Source organism: Molothrus aeneus, chromosome 3 (assembly GCF_037042795.1).
Source record: "Molothrus aeneus isolate 106 chromosome 3, BPBGC_Maene_1.0, whole genome shotgun sequence".
NCBI classification, from domain to species: Eukaryota; Metazoa; Chordata; class Aves; order Passeriformes; family Icteridae; genus Molothrus; species Molothrus aeneus.
The window spans coordinates 77448648-77465443 of record NC_089648.1 but is presented as its reverse complement, the minus strand read 5'-3'; the positions used below and the strand labels follow the sequence as shown (position 1 = coordinate 77465443).

General features: G+C 41.7%; 1 protein-coding gene across 2 annotated transcripts; it reads left to right on the top strand.

Annotated features, from left to right (window-relative positions):
• The first annotated feature begins 453 nt into the window (after window positions 1–453).
• SLC66A3 (solute carrier family 66 member 3) lies at window positions 454–10061 on the top strand. 2 transcript variants are annotated; one of them, XM_066547212.1, is made up of 7 exons: window positions 454–644; window positions 2679–2761; window positions 3207–3276; window positions 3905–3962; window positions 5140–5260; window positions 6431–6472; window positions 8317–10061. In XM_066547212.1, the coding sequence occupies exons 1-7, from the start codon at window positions 502–504 to the stop codon at window positions 8403–8405; spliced, it is 606 nt and encodes a 201-aa protein (XP_066403309.1). In that variant the 5' UTR covers window positions 454–501; the 3' UTR covers window positions 8406–10061. The 2 variants fall into 2 exon arrangements, with proteins under 2 accessions (XP_066403309.1, XP_066403310.1); XM_066547213.1 differs by lacking the exon at window positions 6431–6472.
• The last annotated feature ends 6735 nt before the right edge of the window (window positions 10062–16796 follow it).

Below are 16796 nucleotides of genomic sequence, written 5' to 3'. Positions count from 1 at the left end.
CCACAGCAGTCCAGAGAGAGTGACCTGAAAACGACAGGCGCTGGAGCAGTGGGGACTCTACTTTGGGGGAGAAAACTGAGCTGCAGCCTACAGCTCCAAAGCCGGGGCTGACCTGCACTGCTCCGGGCTGAACACGGCCCATGGCCGGCACAGCATCACATCATCGCTGTTCGGGGATGCTGTTTATGGTAACGAACTCATTCCAGGACCAGTGCTCCGAACCGGGAGCGGAGCGGTTCTCGGCCCGGTCCCCGAGGGAATCAGAGGTAGGGAGACCTCAACTAGCGGTCCCAGGGTCACCGCGGTGCTCAGCCCCACGGGCCGGGGGTGACCGCGGCGCTGCCCCTCCCGCCGGGGCCGCGGGTGCTCCGCCGGGCCTGGCTCTCCCCTCCTCGTGTCCCGGGCAGTGCGGGCGCCCCGGGCGCTCCGTGAGGGCAGCGCCGGTCCCACCGCACCCTGCCCGCCGCTCTGCGGATCCCCATCCCGGGCCGCAGCAGCGGGATGGCGCCGGGGCTGCTGGACCTGGTGCACCTGACAACCTGGGCCGTGTGCGCCGTGATCAAGCTGCCGCAGCTGGTGGCGGTGCTGAGGGCCGGCTCGGCGTGGGGACTCAGCGTGAGCAGCCTCCTCCTGGAGCTGGCCGGGTAAGGCGGCGGGGGCACACGGGGACTGCGGCGGGAGCAGCGGCTGGAGCCGCGGGTCCCCTCGGCCGGGGCTGCGAGGCCCCGGGGCTGCTGCGGCAGCCGGAGATTCATTCTTTCCTCCGCGGCTCAGCTCGGGCGTGAGGGCGCGCTGAGGGGCGGCCTGGGGGCAGCGAGCACTCCACGCTCCCGCGGTGCCACATCGCTCCGCTCGGAGCCCAGCTGAGCCCACAGAGCCTTTCGGGAAGGAACTTCCTGTTTTAGTGATTCCGCTTTTTCATTTAAAGGGAAACTCGTCTTTTTTGACTTGCTCCAAACCATCCCGGACCACTCATGTCGCTGCATACAGCAGCTGCAGAGGGTGTAAGCCTGTGTTTAGGTTATTCAGTGGTCCGTGTGCCCTGTGGTGCAGGTAGCTGTACTCGTCAGACAGGCTTCCCTCACCCGAATCAGTAAGACTTAAATAATTCCTTAAGAAAATTACAAGCCGTGTCAAACTCCAAAGACTTGTGAGCCTGTAATGAGCTTACATGGGCTAGGCTTATTAAATCTTGCTTAAAGAGGATTGTATGAAACGACAAACAAATAAGCTCGGTGTGTGCACGTTCAGGTGTGGGTACAAGCGAGAGAAAGCACCTGGAAGAGCCCTGCCTTGTCCCAACCGGGGGCTTGAGGCGGGCAGAACATCCAGCCGGGCCGGCTGCTAGGAAAGGGGGTTTCATCCAGAAAAATCCCCTCACAAAAACGGCGTGGTGTGTCTGAGGGTGCCCGTGCCATGTCTCCAGGCAGTACCACAGCTCCGTTTACAGACACGTCTGAGTGGAGCTGTGCGGAATCCCTCAGGTTCCGCCGTGGCCGCTCCCCGCCCGCCTCTCTCTGCAGCACTGAACCCGTGTTTCTGCTGTTTACCCTTAATACACCTCAGAGTAAATGAAGCAAACTGGAGCTCCAGCAGAGATGAGCCAAAAAGTGGTGACAACACTTCAATCATTTGTGTGCGTTGGAGCGCATTAAAAAGTGTTTGTAAGTAATGTTTGAGATGAGCATGGAGAAGCTGGAAATGTCTCTTCAGCACCTGTGTAAGAACCACGGTACCCACACAATTACAGGTTCTGGTCTTTGAAACATTTATTGTATTTAGTAGACTGTTTATCCTCCTACCTTTAAATATTTTGAATCCAGTTTCAGGGAGCTGTGTGACTACCACTACAAGCTGGGCTGGTTCTGTGAAATCAACACAGAGTGACCAGGTGTGAGGGGTGACAGAGAAATTTGACTCTACATCAAATAGCATTCCTAGGAAGTCCAGATATTTAAATTCTGAAAACTGTAAAAGCCAGTTTCTTACAAGGCAGGCTGTTCCTTCTGCCATTTTTCTACACCAGAAACCATAATATTTTTTCTTATGTAAAACTACTCTGAGTCCTTTCTGTTTTCTGTACAGCTTTGAATTTTCTATCTAACCCCATGGACTTGCAGGAGAACTGGAAGTACAAAAAACATAAAAGTTCAGTTCCTTTCAGGTACTGTATTGTGGAATGGCAGGAAGGAAAATTGCCATTGTTTGGTGCACTTAGAAACAGACAGTCTGATCAGTAGAGCTACACTGAGTAATCTCATAACAGTGTAGTCTAGACAGCTTGGAAGACATTTTCTACCATTATAACACTTTCTTAATGTACAAATTGAACTACAGATGTAAATAAAGAAATCAGAGTTCTCCTGGAGGTGCCAAGGCTCTTGCAGAGAGGAGGTATCTCCTAGATCTGGAAGCCTTCATTTCTTTCTCAGCAATTATAATAAATAAAATTATGCCCTACAGACTGCGACATAAAGACCTTGATGAGAAGTGTGGGCAGTGAGGGTAACAGAAATAGATTACAGAATGATCAGGCTTGCTCTGTGTGCCTGTTGTTTATCAGTTTGACAGCAAGGGCTACACCTATCTGGAGCCTTTTGGCACCACCAAAACAGTATAAAAGTTGTGACGGCATTTGTGTCCCTCTGTGCAGTCATGTTTTGTATCTCTCTGTTCAGCCTCCTTGTGTTTCTGAGGTACCAGATCTATTATGGTTACCCCCTGGAGACATACCTGGAGTTTCCTGTCGTCATTGCACAAGGTAATTTTTGTAAGCCATGTTTTGGAAACGAAATGGGGCTCATTCAGCACTCCAATTCTCTGCATGTAGGTACAGTGCTCCACTGCAGTGATGCTGGAGTTGGGGGAAAGAGGGAATTAACTTCTCATATAAAACTGAATCCTTTTAAATGCCATTGAAAGAGATGGTCAGGTAGAGGAGAAAAACCTAATTATTACACAGAGTCACAGTGTAAACTCATCCTTTTGTCTGGTTTCTCCACATGGGAGAGAAACATACTAAACACTTAGACTCTAAGAAAAACCTTAGTTTTGGAGATTGCAGTATTTTGATCATCAATCACATTTGAGAGACAAAAGCTGTAAGAAAGGAGTTTCCGCAGACCTCGTGCCCAGTGGAACTGTCTGGGATCGTGTTTGGGCCCCTTCAGTCCTTTCTGTGACGAGCCATCTTTTGTTTATTGCAGATGTCATTCTCCTTAGCTGTATTATGCATTTCAGTGGAAAAGTGAGACGAGCTTGTTTCTATGCACTCGTGTATCCTTTGAAATCTGGGAGGTTTGGTTTATGTGGCTTGTTTGGTAGTTCTTTGCATAGCAGCTGTGTCATCATTGTGTGCTACTATTGTAAATCATTCTCAGGCACCTCTCAACAGGTATTCCACATTCCCGTGCTGATTTCTGGGATCACAGTAAAACCTCTGCAGGAAGTAAGCTTTATATGTTTGCTCTGCTTTAGAAGGCTCCCAGCTGATAAAGAGTAAACTAAATTCTTAATTTACATCTTTTCTACAGGGATGCAGAGTAGAAATATCAGATTTTTTTTTAATTTTTTTTTTTTTAATTCCTACCCTTGCAGGTTGTACTTACAATAAAGACAGCACTGTTTGGGTTTTCTCTAAATAGGACTTGGGTTTAAATCTCAAATCTTGTGCTTTGGAGCAGGTTTTGAGAAACTCCAGACACTATTTGACCAAAGACAGTCTGAAAAATAGGAACACGTAGCGTTTCAACCAGTTCTGAATATGTTTTATCTCGATTGTATAGTCTGTTAAAAAGTTTCAATAAGATTATTTCCAGATGTTTAAAAGAATATTATTCCTCAGGCAGTTTTGAGAACTTTGTATCCTATAATTTAAGTGCTATGAAACTTAATGTAATGTAAGATATTGGGTGGGCTGGTATATGATAACACTGCAGAAGTGGATAATAGACCTGGCCATGGTAAGTGCTACATGATTATCTGAAATTAGATCTTCACATGAAATGACTTTTTTTTTCTGGAAGTATTTATTAGTGGACTCTCTCCTATATATATATCCTTGGAAGAATTTGTAATTTTGGTTAGCTTTAAGAATAACCCACCAGTTTTCAGATACAGGTTCTTTCTTTTGCAAGTAGCTGGAAAATAGCACCGAAAATAGAGACTCTATGGGGGAAAAAAAGGCATGTTCTGAGATAAGTTGTTACTTGGTGGTGCCTTAATTAAAACTAGCAAATACTTCAAATGTTGAAATTCTACTGCCACTTTAGTCCTAACGTCATAATCCCAACCAATAAACCTTTAACACAAGAGGAAGAGAATAAAGCATCAAAGCATTTGAAACGAGGATTGTGACATATTTCTTTTTTCCCCTTTAGTCATACAATTTTGCAAGAAAAATATAATCTGATAACGCCTACAAAGGTTAAAGATGGTCTTTTCTTAGCAGGAGAGAGAAAGAAAAAAAGTAATTGAGATGAATAGGATCTTGCTTATGCAAAAGATGATACAGATGGGGAGAAAAGCTTCCAAGCCCTATGCTGATCCTTACTTGCAGCAGAAATCCAGGCATGGCACAAAGGCCCATGTGGAGTCCTCTCTACCTGCTGCCTTTGCAAAATCCCCTTTAAAAGGGGGACTGAGTGAATAGTGCATTCCTGTTACTATTTTTTCCTTCCAATTGGACTAATTTTCCACACATTCTTGTCAGTTTTCTCATTCCTTTATGGTTTGGTGTGCCAGACGTAATGGTAACAGATGGTCTGAATCAACCTTGCTGTTTAGACTAGGTCAGTCTCATTTAGGTGACTTCTATAAACATTTTATGGAGCAGGTTGAGAAGCTCTTTTTGTTTCTTTCCTTCTTACTGCATTTGCCTCTGTCAAGCATTTGTCAGCAACAGTAGCAACTATACTCTTTGAGCTTCTTGCTGGGCAGGACCTCAGAAATGAGTCCTTGTTTCTGGCAACTTCTAGTTTTTGCTTCACTGTTCCTTACTAAGAAGCCAAAGCACTTGGGTTGCCAAATACTGGAAAAGTGTCTTTTTTTTTTTTTTTATTCTAAATGGAAAAGCTACTCCTATTCAGATAATACCATGGCAGAGGCAGAGGTTCTCTCTCTTTTTCACCTGCTTTTCAGAATCTGTGCACGCTCATCAGTGCAGCCAGTAAGCTGGTTCAGCTGCAGCATCTCTGGGAGACCAAAGATGCCGGACAAGCGAGCGCCCTGACCTGGGGCATGTCTGTATACGCCTCTGCAGGTAAGCTACAGACAACTTGGTGTGAAGTACTGAGTTCTCCTAGTTCCTTTTTTCATAGGTCTTTACTCAGTCATACTAGGTGAAGATCTTGCCTTGGTTTCCCTCACTGCTGACACCTGGGACTCAGAAAACACACAGTCTCTTGAAAACAAGTTTTATCTTTGACACCGGTGATAAAATGACTTAATGTGTGAATGACTTAACCAATGACTTAAAATGTGAATATGACCAAGAGAAATGGAATTGAAATAACTGAAACTGAACTGTCTTTATGAGGAAAATTTTTCCATGTTCTATGATTTAATAAAGTTACTAGTGGTCCAGCATGAAAAGGTGCTAAAATTTCAGGTATACAGTCAGACAATGCTAATTTTGAAAAGCTGTCTACAAATAAATACACACTTTAACTGAATACCTTTCACTCTATGGCTACTTGTAATTACATTTCTTGACAGAATTTATGAACAGTCATTTGTGGAGTTCCTGTGGCAATTCCCCAGTGGTCTGCATGAACAGTTCTACAGCTGTTTGTCAGAAGTGCCTTTTGCATCTTCACAAAACTCATTTAAAATATTCTCACTATAAAACTTATCATCCAGTGATGCTGGATCTATTTCTACATGAAAAAAGTCAGTAATTACAAGTTGTGGTGAACAGCAACAGTAAACTTTATAAATGCTTTCACTCTGCTGCAAGTGTGAAATAATTAACATTTAGGTTCCTTGTGGGAAGGGAAGCTGAATTCCTTGTATTTGCAAAACCTGAAGGCATGAACATTCCCAATGGTTAAGTCATGCTAACTCAACTGTGGCTGTAGCTCATTGTCAGCTCCTGAAAGAGGGGCTGAACAGGAAGAAAAGCAGTAAACTGACCACATCCAATCTAGAGTGATAGATGTAAAAATTCCAATTATATCTAGATGTAAAAATTCTAATTATATCTGTGATTTTCTCATTAAAAAAGACCCTTAATATATTGTCAGTCAGTTTTGAGAACTTGATCTCCGAAACCAAAATAGTGAACAGTGGACACACTAATAAAAGTGGGAATGTGTACAGTATATATTTTCATGCAAGATGATCTTCTGTTGAAAAACAGATATTTCATAATTTTTTAGAAGTATAAATGTGTCCTATGTGTTCCACTAATCAGAATTCATTCAATTTACAGCAAGAATTATTACAACTCTATTGACTACAAATGATTTTGCAGGTGAGTGAAGTATGGAATTCTCTGCCTTTCCAAGGGAACAGCTGTCACAGTAGTTTTTAGCTGTGTTGCAAAACACTTAGAAAGTCTCACGAGAACAGACCATGAATGTGATAGCTTACTCCTGCATGGTGAGGGCAGGAGTTACACAGGATTAAAAATCAGGCAAAGACATCAAAAAAAAAAAAAGCCAGAAAACTGCTTATGCTTGTCATGTGGTGCAACTGGTCCAAAAGGCCTTTTTTTCCAAATGGAAAAAGCACTACAAAATAGCAAAATAAAGTATTAAAATATTTACTATTTTAATAAATAAATAAATAAATATACTAAAAAACAAGTTTAAAAAAACTGTAGTAATTTTATGAGATTTTCAAGTGATAATTTCACTTATTGACAGCTTTTTGAATAAAAAATTTATTTTAGAAAACTAAAAACCAAAACTAGTATGTGAACAGTTTTAGGTCCAACATTCAGAAGGTTTATGACAGGCTGAAAATAAAATGGTAGGCTAGTAAGAAATTTTTTAAAACTGACTTAAAATATATAATTTCCAACAAATTATAAAACAGATTTATTTAACAGCTTCTTACTGTCCTGAGAAAACCACAAGAGCTAGGGAATGTCACAGATTTTTCAGTAAATTGTTCAAAATCAAGGCTTGGTGGATGCAAGAAACAGTAACAATCCGTTTGTACTTCATCTGGTGGTTCCTTGTTCTTGTTCAAAACTGTTTCATCATAAACATCACTTGAATGGATTTTGAAATTTTTAAGCAGCTTCGGAGCCCAATAAAGCTGTAGCTTTGCAAGCATTTCAAGTGGGTCTTTCACTGGAAAGGGAAGTCCCATTTCTGGCCCACATTTCCACCCCCATGCTTGCTGCTTTTTCTTTGCCAAGGTAAGGAGTTTGTGGGGCTCTGCAGTTAACTGGTCACCAAAATTTGGCAAAATGCTCATGCAGGGATTTGGTCAGGGTCAGGTACTGAGTCTACGTCACCCACAGCTATACATTTACACTGAGGGGGAGGGAGGGGTTCACTGTGGGGAGGGAGGAAACACCAGGAAAGCAAAACTGGTGCTGGGTAAAGCTGCTGTTTGAAACACAGCACCATCCACTTTGGCACATGGAAGGGCCAGCAGCAAACACTGATGCTGTGCTGCTCTAATGGAAAATGTTTCCCATTAAGTTGCAACACTGAACACATTGACACGTAGGAAAGAGTCAGATATCGCATAGTTCTGAAACAAAGTTTTGTGTACATTTCTGTGAGTATTCCACCTACCAAATAGACATCAGACATCCTATACTTTAAATACCTTCTCACAGGTAGAGGTACAGTGCTGTTATGGTTTAAAGCTGATTTAACCCAGGTACTGAAAAACTGCTTTTTTGTCAGATTTTCTGTCATTAAAGTCTGACAGATCCAAGTATCTTCTGTCTTCTCAAAGTCTAAACTTAAGAGATAGCATTAGAGAGTAGTTCCTTTATTATAAATAACACATGCAGCTATAAAGGACATGTGAGCTGTGACTCGGAATTTAACTTTTAGTGTACATATAAATTTATATGATGCTTCTCATGCTTGTACAATTCTCCAGGTTACAAAAGAATTAAAGGTACTGAAGTGTATAATTTTGAGCTATCTCTGAAAGTGATCAAGTGCTAAATGCTTGGATTCATGCTCAGAATGTGTGGATTCCTGAACATGGTAATTGAAACTAATTGGCTGAAAATAGTTTCCAAATGTGAACCACCCTGTGTGTACACCAGCAAAAGTTTACAAACCAGTTTTGTAACAGTGGTTGATTTTTTTGATTTATGCTTACAATATTTTTTTTCTCTTTTAGTTCTCATCCGTTTCATACTCATGCTCATTCTCAATATTTGGGTCACAGCCACAATCCTGCACTACAGGAAGATTAAAAAGACTGATTAGACGACACTCATCAGCACATATATCATTACCATAAAAAATATAATTAAGCCTAACGAATTTAAGAATTCTTCTAAGATTGAGGAAGCTCTCTTTCTCTAATATTTACCTTTTAGCGTACTTATAGTATTTACACTACTTACAGACTTACAGTATAGCACATTCATGCTTACTTTCTCTTGGAAATAATTCTGATAAGATACTTAATTTAAGCAGCATATTTTTATTGGTCATTTCAGACAAGTTTCACTGATATCACATTTTCTCTGGATTTTTTTACTACAAAGTATTTCATAGTTAGATGTATATATATTCTGGTATCACTTCAGTACTTTCTGGTTACATAAAAGCAATTTTCTTCAATTATACATGATCAATTTTGCACCAACATACTGCATCCACTTGTCCTGCTGCAAAACTGTAAAACCACAACAGAAGTTTGTCTTCTTGCAAGCAACTCAATTAGTTCAACATTAACTGTATTTTAGGATGAAGAAAATCTGAGTCAAGGCCCAATCCAGAATAAGGTTCTAATTGCTAAGTCACAAATCCAGTTGGGATTGTAGCACTTACATGCAACACTTAAATAGTACAATTTATACAGCTGATACAGGATACCCACAGTCACTTTCCTCAGTATACCCAGTTTTTATTGGATAAGAGAGCAAAAACTCAACTACAAATTATTTTTCAACCTGACCTCTCATTCACTGAACATAGTATTTTGGGAACAGCAGGGACAGGAATGTATGGGAATTAATGAAACTGTGGCCAACAGTTAAAAATGCCATTCCTGGAATGATATCCAGAATTCCCAAACACCATCCATACTGACAGTGACATGTGCACCTTGATGCATCTCAGCAGACTGATCTCCTGCGGTTGTCAGGTTTTGGGGATACTGCTCTGTGGTTCATGAATTTTTGGCCTGTCAGTGCTAAGTGTGTTGAAGAACACAGACTTCACTTAAACTTTTACTTCAGAAATTCTAATAAATTTGTAGTACTTAGAGTAAAAAAGGGGAAAGGATATTCTTGACAACTATTAACAGAGGATTTTGGTTTTGAAAGTACTGCCTTCACAACCAAAAGTTACATTAGTAATCATTCAGCTTGCCTTCATTTATCATTACATTCCCCAAATTAAAAGATACAACATTCCAAGAGGTCTTATGGTATTCTGTTGATTGGCATGTAAAAACCTAGGCACCCTTGATCCCAATACCCTTGAAAACTATGGGAAGACTGCATTGACTTCATTTGAGGCAGGTTTTCTTTGTAACATTCTAAATTGTATGACTGCTGTGGAGCAAAGGGATCTGCAAAAGCAGATGTTTCTGCCAGTGAGGACGCAGCAATTGGAGCATTCACCATCAGAAAACAGCTGCTTCGTACTCTAAATTTTAGTGGGAAGGGCTGGAAAGAGATGTGTCTGTGGGCATTGATTTCATGTATCCCATGTCATTGAGAGCAAGTCAAAGATGAGCTTTTCTTTACTGCTCCAATAAAAAGTCAAATCTTTCAATGTTGGTTGAAAGATTAATTGTAAACATTCTGATTTTACTAAATCTGTGTAAAGTATCTGAAGTGGTCTAAATGGTGGCAAGTGGCATGTGATACATTTTCCAGGTGATACTAATAAATGCTATTTTTCAAGATTGATAGTGTCATTCTTACAGTTAATTTTCATTGCTTTTGAGTTTTTATTGTTTATTGTTCTCTCCATATATGGAGAGAAAATGAAATATTCATTACAGGTCATAAATGGGCAGCTTTCATCTTAACACTTGAAGCATCAGGCTGAATACTGACCTGCCAAATGATAAAGAACTCCAGCATCTTAAAATGAAAAAAAACACACTTGCTTTTTAATTAAAGCCTTTTCTTGATAGAGAAAGATTTGTATGGAATTCAAACCCTCTCTGTTATTGACATCTTTCACACTCCTGAGTGATGCTGTAGCAAGATGAAGCTGCTCCATTTTTGGTTTGAGAATCAGCACCTCAAGATGGTTTTTTATCATAAAATACTGAAAATGCATTTAAGAACAGTTCTTAATAGGTTACTTAATGCATTTTGAATAAATCACCCAAGAAACCTGTGGGGAAAAAAGACTGAGGAAAACAAATAAAGCTGGGTAATTAATGAACTTAAGGTAAAGTAATTTTGTGGACTTGGAAAGCTGGACCATGAGTTCTCATTCAAGCTGCAAGAGATATGGAACAAATCAGAAACTAGCAGTAAATAGTTGTACACACTTTTTCCTCTCCCAGAGAGCAACTTTCATAAACAGAGGCACATTCAAATTCCAGGCAAGCCCCACGAAAGCGCAGACACTGTGTTTTCCAGTAGGTAAAGAATAATCTTCTCGGTGGCTGGATTAAAGGCAACAGCTTTAGACAAATACATAGGAAGGATAAATCTTGTTAAACTTGTCATTCACCAGTATCAGGGTGGAAACAGGGAGGTCATTGGCTGTGTAATGCAGCAGCAGGGCAAAAGCAAGCAGGGAAAGCATCTTGGATTTATGGCAGAAGGTGTAAGCAAGTAAGCAGCTCTCGTCCGCAGGGCTGGAAGTAATCCAGCTCCATTCACAGATGCTGTACAGGTGTGGAATTACACACTTGGTGTCTAATTGTACCAGTTCACAACATGCTCACAAGGTAACACAACCTGTCCTGCCCTGGCTGACAAAGGGTGTGTCTTGCCGGGGCTTTCAAAAACTTTGAGTCTTCTTGTCTGTGAGAAGACAAGCTCTGAGTTCCAGTACAGTCCACTAAATAACCCCAAGTACCTCCAGCAGTGGCTGTGACAAACTGTGACTGGATTTGGCAGCAGGTAAGCTAGAACCTCACTTCAGCTGTATGAGAGAGAAAACATTTACCATGAGATTTACTATCGAAAGAATAAGGATGTGAGCCCAGAGACAGCAGGCTGCAGGTCTGGACATGGATGTGGACAGGGGAAGAGGTGTATAGTTTATTTTTTCTGGACTGTCCTCAGTGAACAGAACACTGAACACAAATGCAACCGCATCCTCTCCCCTCCCTCTGGGCCTCCCTTAGCACTGGGCATCCTTGTGCGAAGCAGACACAGGTCTTTCCTTGTGCTGCTGCAATCCAGCAAGAGATGTGATTGCTTGGACTGCTCAGCAGCCCCTGTCCCTGCCCGAGCCCCGAGCCTCTGTCTGCCTTACACCGTGCACGTGGCTGCTCCCCAGCCTGGCTCTGCTCAGCTGATCTACTGAAACACAAGAGAAAGGAGTGGGCTGGGGAGGCAGTGACAGCCCCCAGCCGCTGCAGGTTGAGAGCTGGATTTTAGTGCAGTTTAACTCTGGAGAAAGTAATTCAGAATCAGCTGAATGGCCCCAATCTTATAGAACACCTTCACTCACTTCTTTGAATGTGTAAAATTACTCTTCCTCCACCAAACAATCATCCACTTAGTGATATATGTAATAGGGAGAAAATAAAAAAAGGAAAAAACAGCTGAGTCCACACAAGGAACTATTATAAATGAAAAACTGCACAGAAGTGGAGATAACTGATATGAGGTAGTTTCCCAGCCATGTATTTTCCCTGATGATAAATAATAATGACTTCCCTCCAAATTCTCTTCAGGCTGGTTTTTCCACTCTCTTCCAAATTCTTCCATACTTGAAATTCATATTTATGTATGAAGCAGAACATGAAATGTCACTGTCATCACTAATAATGGTCTAAGGATGTCTCACTTTTGAAGGTGAGGAAACTGAAAAAAAAATCTTAAAATAGGATGTTCTAAAGTTCTTGGTTTGTACTAAATTTAATTTGCTGGATTTTGAGCCAGGGTTCTCCAGGACACTTCAGAGTTCTCGGTGATGACAACTGTTGAGGTCAAACAGGTGCCTGGGAGCCACAGTGAACATCACTGTAAGAATCAGACAGATCATCACTTGTGATGGATCCAATTACAAGACCTTGCAAGCCTCACAGACCTGAGTCCTGATGGACCTCAGGTGTTTCCTGCCTAGTGGCAAGACAGACATACAGTCATTTTCAAGTTAAAAGTGCCAGCTATTCCATTCTACATTGGCAGTTGTTTGGGGCAACCATCTCTGTCTTGGAAAAAAAATCAATCTTTGGGCCAGGGGTAAAGTAAGAGATTTTTACATCACAGTTTTGATGAAATTTAATTTGGGATACCTGAAGAACAGTTTAAATAATTGTCAAAATTTTGTTCATACCCTGTTTTGTTTCATTATTTCATCTTAAAACTTTCTTAAATTGTCAGAAGCCTAAACAGCTACCTCTGTGCATTATGTGGTATCACTGACTCACAGGGAGGGAGCTTTAAGAGGGCAGATACCTTGTTTTATCTGTTAGGTATTCTGGAAAATGATGTAAAGGACAGAACCTGCACCAGTCTAAAACGTGACAAGTTAAGCTGGCTCATGATCGTTCTGATTCAAACTGTGTAGTAACAAGGCTCCATGCTGAAAATCAATTCTACTTACTACCTTATTATAATTGCAAGTCATCTGTGCTGCTCTGCAATGTACAAGATATCTGCTTTGGTATGCAAAGGCTTTGGCCAGCAATACCAAGACTCATACTATATGAAAATCATAAATGGAATAACACACATCCTATGCCTCACTGTTGCCTCTGTCAGGTAAATCTTAATGAAGCATGAATTGAGCTTTGATAAAGCATATTTTAAATAATAAATAACTGGAGAGAAGTTCTTTCACCTTTGAACAGCTGACTATATACAGATCCTGTACAGTGGTCTTTCAAGAGTCTGACTTATTTTGTGAGGGTTTTTTTTTTTCCCCATGAAATGCACTGTCAGCACAACTTACAGTCTTCATGGACTCTCTGAGCTCATGGGTATTTTCCTCTCTCAGCCGTGTTGTTTTTTTTTAGTTTGCACAAATGCCCACCTTCCAGTAATACAACTCCCATTGCTGTAGCTCAGAACAGAGCTTGCAGGGGAGCCTCTCCCCATGGCTCCAGATTGGACTAAAGGCTATGCAGATCCTACTGAGTCTCAGCGGCCCCCAGGACACAGGGATTGTAATATGCTGGAAAACATCACACAGACACATGAGACCATGGGGCCAGCAGGCAGATTCAAGTCCTGAAGCTGCAGCCAGACCTGCACCCAACTGCAAGACCTGCTCCAAGAGCCTACCAGAAAATGGAAGAGTTGTGGTCAGAGACAGTGCAAGGCGAGCCAGTATGAAACAGGGCTCAGACCTCAGGTGGAGTATGCAGCTCCTTCAGTGTTAAAAAGATAAAGGGATTTAATATCTCAGATCCAAAACAAGTTTCTATCAGTTCACTTGTTAATAAAAAGTAGCACTTATTGAAGACAATTCAGTGCCCAAAGTCTAAGCAGTTGGTGATGCAAAGGACAGGAGGACTGGCTGTGATCTCACAAGCCTGGTGTGCTTATTGCTGGATAGCCATGCTTACCAAGTGGTGCAAGAGCATCCTGGGCTATTGCAAAAAGCACCCCAAACAGTAATGACAAATGACAAGAACTACATGACATGAGGCCCACAGGGACAGTATGCATAGAAGCATAGAAGCAGGCACACATCTCTGAACAAACACTGGAGCCCTCAACCTTAAAATGAGGTGGTAAGACTGAAGGATCCCATGCAGTTGTCTTGGCTGTGGAAACATTTCTGTGCAGCTCCTCCAACAAGTAAGGGCTGCAGGGACATGACATTATTGGACTCTCTGCCCTTTCTTTTCAGGGTGATGATGTGTTTTTCCAGAGATCTTTAAGGTATCAAGACTACATACACTTATAATGTAAATTTCGTGACCTTTCACCATGACTTTCATTTTGAAAGGTCACTTTAATCTTGCAGCTTCTACAAGATTATTGGAGCAAAAGCAGCTGCAGTCAAATTCAAGCTTCACCCTTGCACTATCAAGTAGTAATGTGGCTTTCTTACCTTTAGAAAACACTGCTTCCTGCCTACAAAGTGGCAAAGATCCACATCCCAATTTTCATTAATAAGACCTGGTAATTAGCATCCCTGTGCCAATACATTATTTTCTCTACATCCCCACTTCTTAAGAGCTATGTTTCTACAGCTACAGCTTTTCCATTCACTGCAATAGTTTCTGGGGAGAACTAGGCTGGATGCGTTTTGAGTGTTCTTCTCTGCCACACACATTGCAGTAGACTTGTCCAATTTCTCAGATGAGAATGTCTGAGTATGTACACCTGTCCAATTTTTAGGCAACTTCAACATTGAACACAAATTGTATTTTCAGAACCCCTCCATCAATATCTTTTATGGAGATTAGAAAGAAGAATCCTTCCCACCCTCATGAGGGGTACTTCAAAGCATCAGGCAAACTCTATGATTCTTGGGATTCTGATAGAACCCTAAATGATTCAGAAGATTATCTTAAAAAATAAGAAATAATGTTTTCAATTTAAAGTGTACTATGTGCAGAGATGATCATTTGTAAAAAACTGTAATGCACTGAAAAAGGCACCAAGCCTGTCAGAGGTCAAGGAGTGTCTAGATCATGCTTTTAGTCATATGGTTTAGTTTTAGGTAGTTGTGGGAGGAGCAGAGAGTTGGACTTGATGATCCTTATAGGTCCCTTCCAACTTGATGTATTCTATGATTACATGAAAAAAATAAATTAATCATTATTTTAACATGAATGTCAAGGCAAACTATCCAGGAATGTGGAGGAGACTGAAATACTCCAGTTCACTGAACTGGACCTTGTTCTTCTGCCTCAAAAACAGAATAAGGAGATGATTAAGGGTTTGTACGAGCAATGCAGGTAAGAAGTTTGCTTTCATATAAGCTCCCCCTTTTCACAGCAGCATCCCATATACAACCTCACAAGCACAGGATGGGTAAAGGCACTTGGGATCAAAAGAAATAATTCTCTTTTAAGGATGATTCTCTCAAAGCTTGATGGGAAATGAATACATTGTAAGATTCCAAACAGAAAGGCTCAAATTTGTAATGATCACTTGACATTAGAAACAAAAAAGAAACTAAAGAGAAAAAGCCCATAATTTCAGTGGCAGCTTTCCTGGCCTTGGTGCCTTCAGAGAGCCACTGAATGCCTGTCAAAATGTAGGAGGTTCAGTGTTTTCAAGAGGCAGTAAGAGAAAGTAAGCGAAATTTCAGTGATGTTTTAAATTTGGCCCCTGTCACTGCTAAGATCCTTGAGCCTCTTGCATGTTTCCAAGTCCTACATCCTACTGTGATTCTGTGTCATGTTTTTGGTTACAGCATCGGCCATACTCAGAAGCACAAGAACCACCACAGTTTTCTTCTAGTTAAAAGCAGACTTGGTGCTGGGTTGCTGGCAGTGCTGGAGGAGCTGCACTTTGGCAGGGACCACAAGAGGTAGGGAATTGGAGCACACAACTAGGACAGAAGTGAAAATCTCATTGCAGAAAGGTCTTTCTGACACCTGACAAGGTAACTTCAGTGGGGTCTGCCTGTCCTTCTGTTCTGGTGAGCTCTTGGGACTGGGAACTAAGGAGCAATTTCGGTACAAGTGCCTTGAGCTTCTGGCTCCAAGTCTGACTCCTGGTTTTCCAGAAGATTAATCTGCAGCTTGGCTATACCACTTGTTTATGCTTGTGAGACAAAAGGACTTGCAACGAGAGAATTTTCTATAGGTGAGTCATTCAGGCCATAAAAATGTCCTGTTTGCTTAGGACAAGCCTGTAACAAAAAGAAAATGTTAAAACATCAGTGACTTTCACGACAAATACTCCTTAGTTCATGAATATGCCCTTCTCTTAAAAATATTAAAAGGTCACCACTAGACAATAAGGAAACAACACAAACTCCAGGAACTAGCATTAAAGAGGTGTTTGCATTTCACAGCAGGATAAGGGAGAAGAACAGAAGAGCAGCTCTGCCTTCTTTTTGTGTGCTGGGTACGAAGTGAGGTGTGTGCACCTCAGCCCAGAGGCCTTGAGGAAGCTGTGCTAAGTTAGCTCTGCTCTGGGCAGAGGGCAGAGCACAGGAGCCCAGTGCTCCCTGAGGCCCGAACTGCTCCCTGACTCCGTCTCAGCACAGCCTGCTGTCCGTACAGCTAAGGACTGTTTGTACAAGCATGGAATTCAGACACTGGGACTAGCAATACTATCATATAGTACATCTCCTAAAATGTCAGGCTCAGCAGGGCCCCGTGGATTCACAGTAAATGAGAGCAAGCCAGGGAAAGAAAGTGCAAAGGATCCAGCCCCAGCAGTGGAGGAGCTGCCAAACAGCTCCCCTGGAGTCTGCTCTTTCTCCAAACACACAGCCTTTGCTGGGCTGCCTCTGGAACAGCCCTTGCCCTTCCCATATCTGCTGCAGTAGTTATCTTTATATTTAAATATTTCAATTAATTACCAGCTTCTCAAG